The sequence below is a fragment of the Fundulus heteroclitus genome, unplaced genomic scaffold (assembly GCF_011125445.2).
Source record: "Fundulus heteroclitus isolate FHET01 unplaced genomic scaffold, MU-UCD_Fhet_4.1 scaffold_43, whole genome shotgun sequence".
NCBI lineage: Eukaryota > Metazoa > Chordata > Actinopteri > Cyprinodontiformes > Fundulidae > Fundulus > Fundulus heteroclitus.
The window spans coordinates 2,497,671-2,513,544 of NW_023396846.1; the positions used below are offsets into that span (position 1 = coordinate 2,497,671).

Genomic DNA, 15,874 nt, shown 5'->3' on the forward strand with positions numbered 1-15,874 from the left:
GAGTCTGAGAACCAGAAGGCAGTCAGATCTGAACTCCTCCCACTAACCTACCTGTCCTGCCTCCATCACAGCTGAAGCTCCGCCTCCTTACAGGTAGCAGCTCACCTGTGTCTCAGTGGTTCACATCTTGTTCTTCAGCACTTTGGAGCGTCTGAACAAACTGTAAGTTTGCTTTGTTTCCTACCAGAACTTTGTCTTGAGGAACTTTCCTCTTTGTTTCTGCTCTCTGATGTCTGGAGAACATGTTCACTTCTGATTTCACCACAAAGTTTCATCTCTGCTGTCTGAAGACTAATCTACGGCAAAAATGTTTATTTATTTTAATCTGAAATATTTAAATGCCTTAAAAATTAATAGTCACTGTGTGTTTGTTTTTAAAATTTCCTGGTTCTAAACCGTCGTCTGTGGTTCTGTAACTCCTTTTAGTCTTTCCAGTCAAACTGGAATCACTGCATTCCTTCATCATCCTTTAGTTTCTGTTTGTTCTCAAAGTCTGGAAACTAAAACATGTTTCCAGACTATATGCTTGATTTAGGTTAAGTCTGATTTTCATAGTAATAAAATAAGAACAAATAGTTTATTCTTTTTTATCAAACTCCTCCCAGCAGCTAAAATTTAACACAACTGTTTATAGTTCCTTCTCCAAACTCCTCTGAAAACTACCCAATATTAATGAATCTGATGCTTTGAGCTCTGATGGTCCTCTGCTGTATAAACCATCAGCTAAAATGGTTTCATGTGTTGAACTGAATCAATGTGACGGACTGAAGCTTCCAGTCAGAGTGAATCAGTGTGAGTGGATGAAATGTTGCTCCATGGCTCCATCTAGTGGACTGATAGTAGAAGTACAGCAGCTGATGGCAGCTTCCTCTGCCTCTCACTGCTGTCTGACTGCATTCAGCTGACACTGATATGAAGCAGAGAAGAAGAGCCAATCAGAGGAGGAGCAGCTGATCTTTTTCCAGCACTAATGATGTAAAGGATGATCAGAGTTGATGTGCAGATGAATGATTTGTGTTTCCTCTGCAGGTGAAGGTAGAAAGTGTGTGTGAGCTGATGTGGATGTGAATTCAGCAGCATGGATCAGTGTGAGGACAGAGAGGAGGGAGTCCCTCCCTCTAAAACCACTCTGTGTGGGGAAGCTGAGAGCCAGAGCCACGCTCAGAGGTGAGATCAGCATTTCTAACATTTATGGAAGAATCTTTACATTTATTTTCTCTCAAAGTAAGACCCAGTCAACAGATCCAGCTGGTCCCTCTGTGTATGTTAAATAATAAGTTTTCCTCTCACAGCATTCTTGAGAGACTGACATGTAAACATCAACCAGAACCAGAACCCAGCTGTGTGTCCTTAAAGAGCGACAGGTCAAGGACTCCTCCTCTTGACTTCGAATCTTCTGGACCTCCATCATCAGAGAGGTGAGCTGTATCTAACTGCTGTAACTGTGGAAACTGAGTCAGTGTGAAATGTTTTTATTCCAGCATGTGTTTAAGGTGAGCTCAGCTCTTTTTCCCACATTTCTATGTTCATATGTGAAGCGGTGTGTGTTGGATGTTCTCCAGAACCACAGCAGTGAAAGTGGAAAGAATGGATGTTGTTGGAGGCGTCCTGGATGCTGCTACATCATGTTTAACAGCTCTGATCTGTTTGCTTTTGGGCCTCATTGATTAGTCGCCATCATTAAACACTTTTCTCTGCTTAAAGTCAAAGATTTAGTTTGGACTGGAGCTCACTCTGATTGGTTCTGTTCCATGTTAATGAGCTAACTGGACTGTTTAGTCCGTCTCCCATATTCATATTGATTGAATCAAATCCAACATGGAACCAACTGGACTTTCTTTCTTTGTTCCTGAACCGTTTTGTCATCGTATCTGAAAGTCTTCCTCAGTTTTAATGACTGAAGAGTTTCAGTTCTTCTCAGCTGGAGCTGGAACAATCACTGGGATCAGAACCAGAGACTTGGTGTTGTTCCCTCACAGTTTAGAGCTGCAGCCGTTCTTCAGCTCTTAAATATCGCAATGGATTTATTACATTTCAGTTGAGCTTCAGTCAAGTTAGCAGAACTGCAGCAACTCATTAAAATGTGTCAGAAATGCTCTGGTCTAAATGCTTCTCTAGATTTTTCTTCAACAGCTTTATTGTTACTTTGGGAAACTAATAAAATCATGATTTCACTGCAAGGAATTATGTTGTGATATTTTAGCCAATCACCACCCTAGTATGCACCGGTCTCCTCAGTCGGGTCTGAGGTTCTGGAAATGACCCGTTACATTTCTTTAAGAGCCAAGAACAGAAACCCAGTTCCTCCCAGTGAGCTCTCAGATGTTCCAGTTCTATTTGCAGACAGAGGTTTGATCCGTTATCTCCAGAAATCAGCTGCCCTGTTCTGATGAAAACACCTTCATGTCTTCATGTCTGGAGTGTTGATGCTGATCAGGAGGTTCTGCTGCTTCCTGGCTCCATGTCAGACTAACAGTGGATCACATTTCCACGACCCGCTGGGAAATACCTGGTAGAGCCAGTCTGACCCATCAAGACTTGGTTCCTGTGTGCGTTGTGAGAGCAGTTCAGCAGGGAAGGAAAGCTTCATCATGTGGTTGGTGGAACCAAGCTGAGCTGAAGTGGACCATCAGAGGTTCTGCTAGTTCTTAGTGGATCAGCAGGAACATTAAACATCTCCAACTACCTGGATCCTCTGGTTCTCTGCTCACATCCAGATGTCCTTCATGGACCTTTACCTTCTGATTGTCTCTGTGTGGACAGATATAATTTGAGCTCACTGGCTTCCAGGGACCTACAGGATCCATTTTAAAATACTCACCATCACATCCAAGACAGAACCTTACATGGACACACAGCCACATATCTCAGACCTCCTCCAGGTCCACACCACCTCAGATCTAGTCATCAGAACCTGCTGGATGTCCCACACACTGTCCTGAAGACCTGAGTGGACAGAACCTTCACCTCCACTGTCTCCAAGCTCTGGGTCACTGTCCCCACCAGCATCAGATCTGCTGACAGTGTGGACAGTTTGAAGTCCAAGTTCAAGACCCACTTTTTAAAATGTCTACTGGGTGGTTCTGGTGGTTCTGATCTTCATCCTTTTATTTCATCTTCCTCTTCCTTTTTAACTTATTTGTATCGTGTTAATTTGATGCTCAGTTTTTCTGTTTTAAGGACTTTTACTGTGAAGCTCTTGGTGATTTCATCTGTGAAAACTGCTGGATGAATATTTACTTCCCTCCTAATTGTTCTGGTTCCTCCACAGAGTCGACCAGCAGAACTCAGAGGTTCCCAGAGGTCCGTCTGCCCGGCAGCATCAAACCCAGCTGGACTCCATATTTATGGTCTGTACATGTACAACAACTACTTTTCCATCGGTTCTGTTCAGTCGTCGCATGTGGCGCTACCCGCTGCGCCACATGCGCGCCCTTCTATCCTTTTTCTAACATTCCTATCCCTGCTGGGGTCCTGAGGGGTTCTGGTGTCTGTCTCCAGCTGTCAGTGGGTGAGAGGCGGGGTTCACCTGGACAGGTCTCCGGTCTATCGCAGGTCTTGCTGATACTAATGAACTCTGAATCTAACTTTGATCAGCAGCAGTCTCCGTCGTTCGTCCCGGTTCTCTTTCCCCCCATGGGGTCGGCTCCTAGAACAGGTGTGGAAACTTTCTGGGCTCACAGGATCTTGAACAGGCAGGTGTGAACTCTCTTTTTGACACATGCTGGAATCTTCTCCTCTAAGACATAATTCTTGGCTGACTAAAACTTGTCTTGATTAGCAGGACCAGAGCAGGACGTTAATCACTCTTGAAATAAACCTGCAGCCTTTTTTGAGAAGAGCTGATTAACTCTGGCCAGAACACAAACCTTCTTATCGCTCACAGGTCCCTCAGTCCTGTCTTCTCCTGCCGTCTCCCAGCTGAAGGTGGTTCTCTGCTGCAGCTGAGATCAGACTTCAGAGCACCTGTTGTTCCTCTGCTCACTTCCTCACTGACCTTACTGCGAGATGAGTTGATTCTGGTCCTGATCCAGGCTTTTGTTGACAGCCTGAGTGATGAATTATTTAGTACACCCATGTCCTGATGTCCTCGGTGTAGATGATGTGGAATCTGCTGGGTCTCTTGTGTCCAGGAAGTTCATAAACTGGCAAACAGCTCATCCAGGATGCTGAATGCTTGTGGAACAGATATTTCTGGAGCAGTCAGGCTTTTTCTGCTGTCCAGGTTTGCTTGAGTTGTTGCTTTGGGAAATAAATCCAATCTGAAACCAGAGCTCCATAAAAAACCCAAAGAAGATGAAAAACTAATATTCCCAGAATTCAAATAAAGGGTAATCTGACTTAGAAGCAAAATATCCAATGAAGAGTTACTCAAATTTTTAACCACAGCATCCCACAATATCCAGAGAAAACGGTAAATCCAACTTAAATCCACAGCGTCACAAAGTATCCCAGGAAAAACGCACCTCTGCTGTGGCTAAAAAATCCTGGATCTATAAAAACGTGGAGGCGGGACTTTACGATGCATCGCTCTCTGCAGCAGAACTACCCATAACATAGCACTTTTCTGTTATGTTGTGGGTGATTTTAACATCCATGTTGACACTGAATGTGATAACCTTAGTGTAGCCTTTAAAACTATCCTAGATTCAATTGGTTTTGCTCAAAATGTGCATGAACCGACGCACTCTCGGCTCCATACTTTAGACCTTGTTCTGACATATGGCATTGATTGTGAAGAATTAACAGTATTCTCTCACAACCCTGTCCTGTCTGATCATTTTTTAATAACATTTGAGTTTAATCTAACTGAATTCTCCACCCCCAAAAGAGGGTTCCATTATAGTAGATTTTTATCGGATAATGCTGTATCAAAACTTAAAGAGTCTGTCCCCTTCTTAATATCCTCAGTATTGCAGAAATGCCCTGTAGATGGCAGCATTGCTGTTTCTTCCCATTCACAAATCGATACCTTTGCTAACAATGTGACTTCGTCATTGCGTTCTGCATTAGACAATGTAGCTCCCTTGAAAAAGAAGGTGATTATTCACAGGAAGCTGGCTCCTTGGTTTAATTCAGAGCTGCGTTCCTTGAAGCACAATGTTAGGAAATTGGAGAGAAAATGGCGCTCTACACACCAAGAGGAATCCTACTTAATCTGGAGGGACAGACTATTGTTGTATAACAAGACCCTCCGCAGAGTTAGAGCAGCATATTTTTCATAATTAATTGAAGAGAATAAAAATAATCCTAGATTTCTCTTTAGTACAGTTGCCAAACTTACCCAGAGCCACAGCTCTGTTGATCCATCCATTCCCTTAGCTCTCAGTAGTAATGATTTTATGGGATTCTTCATAAATAAAATTGATGCCATTAAAAATAAAATAATTGGCATCCTCCCAAACATGATTACCTCGTCCTCAGTAAGTGAGGCAGCATTGGAGGAATCTTTAGAATCTGCGCAGTGTTTGAACTGTTTAGAAGCAGTAGAACTTTCTGAGCTATCTAAAATTTTAGCTTCATCTAAACCTTCTAGCTGTATGTTAGACCCAATCCCAACCAAGTTGTTTAAGGACATATTCCCTTTGATCAGTGGCACTATTGTAGACATGATTAATCTATCCTTAGTAAATGGATATGTACCACAAGTTTTGAAAGTAGCTGTTATTAAACCTTTACTCAAGAAACCTTCTCTTGATCAAGATGAGTTAGTAAATTACAGACCTATATCTAATCTTCTTTTCTTATCTAAAATTCTTGAGAAAGTAGTTGCTAATCAACTTTGTGAACATTTACAAAGTAATGACCTACTTGAGGAGTTTCAGTCAGGCTTCAGAGCTCATCATAGCACTGAAACAGCTCTGGTGAAGGTCACTAATGATATTCTCATGGCCTCAGATAATGGACTTGTGTCTATACTTGTCCTGTTAGATCTCAGTGCTGCGTTTGATACAGTTGATCACAATATTCTCCTACAAAGACTTGAACATACTGTAGGGATTAAGGGGAAAGCATTAGGCTGGTTTAAATCTTATCTGTCAGACAGATTCCAATTTGTTCATGTTAATAATAAATCTTCCTCAAACTCTAGGGTCACCTGTGGAGTACCACAGGGTTCAGTCCTTGGACCAATTCTCTTTACTATATATATGCTTCCGATAGGCAAAATTATCAGACAGCATGGGATTAATTTCCACTGTTATGCTGATGATACTCAGCTATATTTATCCATAAATCCTGATGAATCCAATCAATTACTTCGACTGCAGTCATGTCTTGATGACATCAAAAGCTGGATGACTTTAAATTTCCTGCATCTAAATTCTGACAAGACCGAAGTTTTAATCTTTGGGCCAGAGTCCTCAAAAAATAAACTTCTTAACCAATCACTTAATCTGGGTGGCATTAACCTGGCCTCTGGTAATAAAGTAAAAAATCTTGGTGTTATTTTTGACCAAGACATGTCATTTAAATCCCATATTAAACAGGTTTCCAGAGTTTCCTTTTTTCACCTCCGGAATATCACCAAAATTAGAAACATTCTGTCCAGGAGTGATGCTGAAAAACTGGTCCATGCATTTGTTACTTCAAGGCTGGACTATTGTAATTCTTTACTATCAGGAATTCCACAAAATGCAGTTCAAAGCCTTCAGCTGATCCAAAATGCTGCAGCAAGAGTTCTGATGAAAATCAACAAGAGGGATCATATTTCTCCAATTTTAGCTTCCCTTCATTGGCTTCCTGTTAAATCAAGAATAGAATTTAAAATTCTTCTTCTAACGTATAAAGCCCTTCATAATCAAACTCCATCATATATCAGAGCTCTGATTACCCCGTATGTTCCTAACAGAGCACTTCGCTCTCAGACCGCAGGTCTGCTGGTGGTTCCTAGAGTCTCTAAAAGTAGAATGGGAGGCAGATCCTTTAGCTATCAGGCTCCTCTCCTGTGGAACCAACTCCCAGTTTTGGTCCGTGAGGCAGACACCCTGTCTACTTTTAAGACTAGGCTTAAAACTTTTCTTTTTGACAAAAATTATAACTAGTGACTCATGTTACTCTCAGCTACCTTTATAGTTTTACTGCTATAGGCTCAGGTTACTGGAGTATATCAGGATCTAATTTTCTCACTATATTGAGTTCTACTGTTCTTCAATTATGCATTATGTGTTGTCATTTCTGCTTTAACTTTCTGTTCTCTCTCTTTTCTCTTCATAGTAGGTACACCTGGTCTGGCGTTCTGTTAACTGTGACATCATCCAGAGAAGACGGCTCACCCGCTACTACCATCTAATGTAGAACAGATTACTAGATCAATGTGTGCTTCTGTGCTTTTTTGTTTCTCTTGTTGTGTCTCTGCTCTGTCTTCTGTAACCCCAGTCGGTCGAGGCAGATGACCGTTCATACTGAGCCCGGTTCTGCTGGAGGTTTTTTTTCCCGTTAATGGGTGGTTTTTCTTCCCACTGTCGCTTCATGCTTGCTCAGTATGAGGGATTGCAGCAAAGCCATGTACAATGCAGATGACTCTTCCGGTGGCTCTACGGTTCCCCAGGAGTGAATGCTGCTTGTCGGGACTTTGATGCAATCAACTGGTTTCCTTATATAGGACATTTTTGACCAATCTGTATAATCTGACCCAATCTGTATAATATGATTGAACTTGACTTTGTAAAGTGCCTTGAGATGACATGTTTCATGATTTGGTGCTATATAAATAAAATTGAATTGAATTGAATTGAATTATGGTAGCAGAAAAGTGGCACTTTTCTGCTACCATAACAATCAAGACACATACAGAAATTTTTGTTGCTTGTTGCCTTGGAAGATTAAGAAAGTGCATGTGAGTACACCAAGTATCCTCAGATTTCTTTTTGACAAAAAAAGCAAAAAGTTGTTCACAGGAGAGTTTGCTTGATGGATCTGCTTCATGGACTACATACTGAAAGAAATAGAGTGCGTCACTTAGAGGTTTTTGTATCACATCCGTAGTTATCTGATTTATTCTAACCTGATGACACTGACCCTGTCACTTCGCCGCTTGAAATAAGGCTCTACCAGCTACTTACCAGACTGATACACTGTGTTAATGGTATAAGTCAGTCTGGCTGTTCAGGCTGGAAGTCTTCAGGTGAAGCAACGCTTCCTCTCCTGGCTCCTGACATCCAGTCCATGGAAACATCCCTGATCCTCTGTGAAATTCCCCTTTTTCCAATCCAATCCAATTTATTTCTAAAGTACATTTAAAAACAACAGATTGTTGACCAAAGTGCTGTATGTTTTCTTATTTTTTCTATTTTTTAACAGCATTCCTATGTATTATGGGATTATTATTAAATAAAAATGGATTGTAATGCACTCTGCTCTGAAATAGGCAGATTTTTCCTTCCTTGCATTTGCTCCAGATTTTTTTTACATCATATTCAAAGTAAAGGATGCTAAATTCCTCTGAAGCTGCTTTTCTGCTTCATCATTAAATTCCTCCATCCAGCCAGTGTCTTTGATGTACGCTTACTTTGATCGTTCAGCTGTTTAATTGTTACTGTTTGTGTTAGCTGCACTTCAAAGGCATCTTTCCCTCATTTTAACCTTGAATGTTTCGTCTCATAAATCATACCTCTTGTTGAATTTATTTTTAACAATTTTCATACATTTAAACATATGTAGCTTCAAAGTGCTCTCTTCTTATATTTACATTGGAACATTGGTTTCTGTGGGACTCACTGCCTTTTACAGCTCATTTCTTTATCATAAGAGAAAAAATATTTATTGTCCATAGTGGGGAAATTCAAGTCTGACAGTGGCAAAGCAGAGAAAATTAGCTTTATCAGAAGGTTAAAAATAAAAGGTAAAATAAATACTAGAGTAAGTATTGCACAATTATTAATAATAAAGCTCATTCAAGTAAAACAGATGAAATATTCAAGTTAAACAGTAGAAAAACTCAATAGAATGATGTGAGAAAAATGCAATAAGCATGATAGAACAGCAGCATCTAGGAGTAGCTAAGGTGTGTGAAAGAGAACATTAGCATCTGAGAGACAGTGTAAATGATTCATGATCGGATTAGAACCAGTGCAAACATTATATATTATTATTCAGAAACATGACAACTACCACACTCTTATTGGCCTTCATATATTATTCTGTTCCAGCTGCTGGAGGACAACATTGTCACTTTTGTGAAGAAGGAACTGAAGAAGATCCAGAAGGTTCTGAGTCCAGGTGACCCAGACTGCTCAGAGAGTCAGAGAGATGATGAGGAGGTGTTGGAAGGTGAGGATGAAGAGCAGAGGAGGAGCAGCAGAGAGGCACTGAGGAAGATCACTCTGAACTTCCTGAGGAGGATGAAGCAGGAGGAGCTGGCTGACCGTCTGCAGAGCAGTAAGAGGATTTCTACAAAGATTTAACCTGATGGATAAATCACACATTTACTGATGTCTGAAGAGATGGAATCACATTTATTCACATCATCTTCAGAAGATCATTTGGTTTCCTTCCTGATTTCACTTTTTTGTCAATTTAGAAAATCCTTCTGCAGTTCAACATCAACTAAAATCTGGTCTGAAGGAGAAGTTCCAGTGTGTGTTTGAGGGGATCGCTAAAGCAGGAAGTCCAACCCTTCTGAACCAGATCTACACAGAGCTCTACATCACAGAGGGAGGGACTGGAGAGGTCAATGATGAACATGAAGTCAGACAGATTGAAACAGCATCCAGGAAACCACACAGACCAGAAACAACCATTAGACAAGAAGACATCTTTAAAGTCCCACCTGGAAGAGATCAACCAATCAGAACAGTGATGACAAAGGGAGTGGCTGGCATTGGGAAAACAGTCTTAACCCAGAAGTTCACTCTGGACTGGGCTGAAGACAAAGCCCACCAGAACATCCACTTCATGTTTCCATTCACCTTCAGAGAGCTGAATGTGCTGAAAGAGAAAAAGTTCAGCTTGGTGGACCTTGTTCATCACTTCTTTACTGAAACCAAAGGAATCTGCAGCTTTGAACACTTCCAGGTTCTGTTCATCTTTGATGGTCTGGATGAGAGTCGACTTCCTCTGGACTTCCAGAACCAGGAGATCCTGACTGATGCTACAGAGTCCACCACAGTGGATGTTCTGCTGACAAACCTCATCAGGGGGAAACTGTTTCCCTCTGCTCGCCTCTGGATAACCACACGACCTGCAGCAGCCAATCAGATCCCTCCTGAGTGTGTTGGCATGGTGACAGAGGTCAGAGGGTTCACTGACCCACAGAAGGAGGAGTACTTCAGGAAGAGATTCAGAGATAAGGAGCAGGCCAGGAGGATCATCTCCCAGATGAAGACATCAAGAAGCCTCCACATCATGTGCCACATCCCAGTCTTCTGCTGGATCACTGCTACGGTTCTGGAGGACGTGTTGGAGACCAGAGAGGGAGGAGAGCTGCCCAGCACCCTGACTGAGATGTACATCCACTTCCTGGTGGTTCAGACCAAAGTGAAGAAGGTCAAGTATGATGGAGGAGCTGAAACAGATCCACACTGGAGTCCAGAGAGCAGGAAGATGATTGATTCTTTGGGAAAACTGGCTTTTGATCAGCTGCAGAAAGGAAACCTGATCTTCTATGAATCAGACCTGACAGAGTGTGGCATCGATATCAGAGCAGCCTTAGTGTACTCAGGAGTGTTCACACAGATCTTTAGAGAGGAGAGAGGGCTGTACCAGGACAAGGTGTTCTGCTTCATCCATCTGAGTGTTCAGGAGTTTCTGGCTGCTCTTCATGTTCATCAGACCTTCATCAACTCTGGTGTCAATCTGATGAAAGAAACTCAAACGTCTAAGGAGTCCTCAGACCCTAAACCAAAGTCTTTTCACCAGACAGCTGTTGATCAGGCCTTACAGAGTCCAAATGGACACCTGGACTTGTTCATCCGGTTCCTCCTGGGACTTTCACTGCAGACCAATCAGAGACTCCTACAAGGTCTGCTGACACAGACAGGATGTAGCTTACAGACCAATCAGGAAACAGTTCAGCACATCAAGGAGCAGATCAGTGAGAATGTATCTGCAGAGAAAAGCATCAATCTGTTCCACTGTCTGAATGAACTGAAGGACCGTTCTCTAGTGGAGGAGATCCAACAGTCTCTGAGATCAGGACGTCTCTCCACAGATAAACTGTCTCCTGCTCAGTGGTCAGCTCTGATCTTCATCTTAGTGTCATCAGCAGAAGATCTGGATGTGTTTGACCTGAAGAAATACTCTCCTTCAGAGGAGGTTCTCCTGAGGCTGCTGCCAGTGGTTAAAGCCTCCAACAAAGCTCTGTAAGGACACAGATTGTTGCTGCTTTTATTTCTGATAGTGAGAAATCTGATAATGAGGTAAATAATGATTCATGTTGCTTCCGTTTATTTATACTGAACCAGTTCACAACAAAAGGCAACATAAAGACGTGTAAATTCAGACAGATCCATCAATCTTTCCAAGGAGAACATTGGTGACTGTAAAGAAATCAACAATATTTCTGATGAATTGTTTAATAGCAGATTTGTCTCCCTGTCTCCTCAGACTGAGTGGCTGTAACCTCTCAGAGAGAAGCTGTGAAGCTCTGTCCTCAGTTCTCAGCTCTCAGTCCTCCAGTCTCAGAGAACTGGACCTGAGTAACAACAACCTGCAGGATTCAGGAGTGAAGCTTCTCTCTGCTGGACTGGAGAGTCCAAACTGCAGACTGGAAACTCTCAGGTACAAAATTATCCATCCTGTTGAAACCAGATTTCCATCAATAACCTGTTAAAAGGTTTATGGAAATATAAAATGGAAATATAAGTTTATTGACATTATTCATGTCAACAAACTTATAGGGGGGGGGGGTCTCTGATGATGTTACGGGCTCGGGACACGCAGCACTAGGATGAAATGACCTTAATGGAGGGAAGAGGAGCCCCGATGATCTCTTCTGCTATCCTCACCACTCTCCTCACGTTCCTCCAGTCGGAGTCATTGCAGTCTCCACACCACACGTAGAGACAGCTGGTCAGAATGCTCTCTATGGTACTTCTATAGAAGGTCCTGAGGATGGGCGGGGGGAGGTGGGCTCTCCTCATCCTCCGCAGGAAGTACAAGCACTTTTTTGCCCTTTTCACCAGTGACGTGTTGTTCACAAACTAGTTGAGGTTGTCTGTGATGTGCACGCCCAGGAATTTGGTGCTGCTGACCACTTCCACAGCTGAGCTGTTGATGAGCAGTGGAAGTGGAGCGTGGCAAGGCCGTTTTTTCCTAAAGTCCACGATGATCTCCTTCGTCTTCTTCTCGTTCAGGATCAGACTGTTGTTTCTGCACAAGCCCACCAGCTGCTCCACCTCCTCTCTTTAGTCCCGGTCGTTGTCGTCTCTAATCAGGCCCACCACCAATGTGTTGGCTGCAAACTTCACGATGTGTTATAGATCTACTGCACCCAGTCGGCAGTGAAACAGCTCTTTTTACCCATCAGGCAACCCCCACTTACTAATTACTTTGGATGCAAGACGCATAAAACAGACAAGTATACTTAAAGTTATATTTTATCTACTAAAGACAGAGAAATTGTTACAGACACATCAGCTGATTCATTTCAATTCAATTTTATTTATATAGCGCCAATTCATGAAACATGTCATCTTGAGGCACTTATATAAGGGAACCAGTTGATTGCTTCAACGTCCCGAAAAGCAGCATTCACTCCTGGAGAAGCGTAGAGCCACAGGGAGAGTCGTCTGCATTGTCCATGGCTTTGCAGCAATCCCTCATACTGAGCAAGCATGAAGCGACAGCGGGAAGAAACACTCCCCATTAACGGGAAGGTAAAACCTCCAGCAGAACCGGGCTCAGTATGAACGGTCATCTGCCTCGACCGACTGGGGTTTACAGAAGACAGAGCAGAGACACAACAAGACAGACAAAAAAGCACAGAAGCAAACATTGATCCAGTAATCTGTTCTACATTTGATGGTAATAGCGGGTGATCTGTCTTCCCTGGATGAAGTCACAGCTAACAGAACGTCAGACCAGGTGTACCTACCTAAAAAGAGAGAGAGCAAAAATTTAAAAGCTGAAATGACAACAGTTATTTCAATGCAATGCAATGCAAAACTGGAGAACAGTAGATTGGAGAACAGTAGAAATCAGTAGCGTGAGAAAAATAGGCCCTGATGTCCTCCAGTAGCCTAAGCCTATAGCAGCATAACTATAGAGGTAGCTCAGGGTAACATGAGCCACTCTAACTATAAGCTTTGTCAAAAAGGAAGGTTTTAACATTAGTCTTAAAAATAGATAGGGTGTCTGCCTCACGGACCAAAACTGGGAGTTGGTTCCACAGGAGAGGAGCCTGATAGCTAAAGGATCTGCCTCCCATTCTACTTTTAGAGACTCTAGGAACCACCAGCAGACCTGCAGTCTGAGAGCGAAGTGCTCTGTTAGGAACATACGGGGTAATCAGAGCTCTGATATATGATGGAGCTTGATAATTAAGGGCTTCATACGTTAGAAGAAGAATTTTAAATTCTATTCTTGATTTAACAGGAAGCCAATGAAGAGAAGCTAAAATAGGCGAAATATGATCCCTCTTGTTGATTTTCATCAGAACTCTTGCTGCAGCATTTTGGATCAGCTGAAGACTTTGAACTGCATTTTGTGGACTATTGTAAAGAATTACAATAGTCCAGCCTTGAAGTAAGAAATGCATGGACTAGTTTTTCAGCATCACCCCTGGACAGAATGTTTCTAATTTTGGCGATATTCCTGAGGTGAAAAAAGGAAACTCTGGAAACCTGTTTAATATGGGATTTAAATGACATGTCTTGGTCGAAAACAACACCAAGATTTTTTACTTTATTACCAGAGGCCAAGTTAATGCCATCCAGATTTAGTGATTGATTAAAGAGTTTATTTTTTGAGGAATGTAAAGTCATCCAGCTTTTGATGTCATCAAGACACGACTGCAGTTGAAGTAATTGATTGGATTCATCAGGATTTATGGATAAATATAGCTGAGTGTCATCAGCATAACAGTGGAAATTAATCCCATGCTGTCTAATAATTTTGCCAATCGGAAGCATATATATAGTAAAGAGAATTGGTCCAAGGAACCAATTCTGACTGGGACATGTACCACAACCCTGTGGTACTCCACAGGTGACCCTAGAGTTTGAGGAAGATTTATTATTAACATGAACAAACTGGTGTGCGTGAATGGTTGTTTGTCCAGTCTGTCTCTGTGTTGCCCTGCGACAGACTGGCGACCTGTCCAGGGTGTACCCCACCTCTCTCCCAGTGAACGTTGGAGATAGGCACCAGCAACCCCCGCGACCCCATGAGGGATTAAGCGGGTCAGAAAATGGACGGATGGATAGATGAACAAACTGGACTCTGTCCGACAGAGAAGATTTAAACCAGACTAATGCTTTCCCCTTAATCCCTACAGTATGCTTAAGTCTTTGTAGGAGAATATTGTGATTAACTGTGTCAAATGCAGCACTGAGATCTAACAGGACAAGTATAGACACAAGTCCATTATCTCAGGCCATGAGAATATCATTGGATGGATAAAGATAGTTGCCACTCCTCCTCCTCTTCCCACAGATCTGGGAATGTGGAAATTTGAATAATTGGAGGGAGTTGACTCATTTATACTAACGTAGTCCTCTTGTAGCCAGGTTTCTGTGAGACAAAATAAATCAATCTGTTTATCAGAAATCAATTCGTTAACTAACAAAGTCTTTGGAGGGAGAGACCTTATATTTCATAGACCACATTAATTGTTTTATTTTTTGATTCAAGGTGAGCCGTATTGATTTTTATGATTTGTTCCTTTTAGATCAGTTTTTGATCTGTTAAGTTTTGGCCGTGAGAAAGACACCGTCTCAATAGGGTAATGGGTGGGTAACAGTACAGGAGCTGCAGAGAGGTGTCTTAAACTACGGCTCCGCTTCCTGGTCTGGACCCTCGATTGTCAGGTTGATGGGCTCGCACATCATAGAAACATTATAAAGGAGTTTAGGTTAACACCCATGGAGGGCCGTACACATCCAAACTGCGTCATCAGTAGAGAAACTGTGTCACACCCGGACGCTATCTGACAGATATGAGTCATTTCCTTGTGTCTGGTGCTATCCAAGTGTGGCAGGCAGTTCTGGGTTGGGCAGTTTGTTCCACTTGGCCCAGTTGATATCATAACAGATGTGATTGGTGGTGAACCTGGCGATGCAGTCGTGTGTCATCAGAGAGAACAGCAGGTGGCTCAAGACACAGCCCTGAGGGGTACCTGTGCTGAGGGTGATGACATCAGAGGTGTTCTGTCCGACCCGGATTGACTGAGGTCTGTTGGTGAGGAAGTCTAGCAGCTAGTTGTGAAGGGGTGTGCTGAAGCCCAGCTGTTCCAGTTTTTCCACCAGATGTTGAGGGATGATGGTGTTGAACGCTGAACTGAAGTGCAGGAACAGCATCTGCACGTGGGTGTTGAATTCTGTAATTGCCCGTATGCCTTGCCACATCCTCCTGGTGTTGCTGGTGTTGTGGGAAAGATCCTGGATTTTATGACTGCAGCTCTGTTTCGCTAACCTGATGACACGGTTCAGGTTGGCTCTCTTTGTACTCAGTGCCTCCTTGTCACCAGACTTGAAGGCTGTGTCCAATGCTTTTAGCATTTGACGAACATCCTCAGTCATCTAGGGTCATTGGTTGGCTTTGGTGATGATGTTCTTAGTGGTGCTGACATCTTCAATGCATTTGTTCATGTAGGCTGACAGTCATGGCATACTCATAAACAATGAACTTGTTTTCATATGTTGCTGCAGCTTTGAACATGTCCCAGTCAGAGCACTCATAACAGTCCTGGAGTGCGTCCATGGCCCCTTCAGTCCAC

At 42.6% G+C, this 15,874-nt stretch overlaps 1 protein-coding gene across 1 annotated transcript in view; it reads left to right on the forward strand.

The window, feature by feature from the left end:
- Positions 1-1,078: 1,078 nt before the first annotated feature.
- Positions 1,079-15,874, forward strand: part of LOC118560419 (NACHT, LRR and PYD domains-containing protein 12-like) — an 88,957-nt gene continuing 74,161 nt past the window's right edge. Inside the window, 6 exon segments of the mRNA XM_036131406.1 lie at positions 1,079-1,176; positions 1,305-1,418; positions 3,272-3,350; positions 9,150-9,378; positions 9,521-11,300; positions 11,545-11,718. Coding sequence (XP_035987299.1) covers positions 1,079-1,176; positions 1,305-1,418; positions 3,272-3,350; positions 9,150-9,378; positions 9,521-11,300; positions 11,545-11,718 — 2,474 coding nt within the window.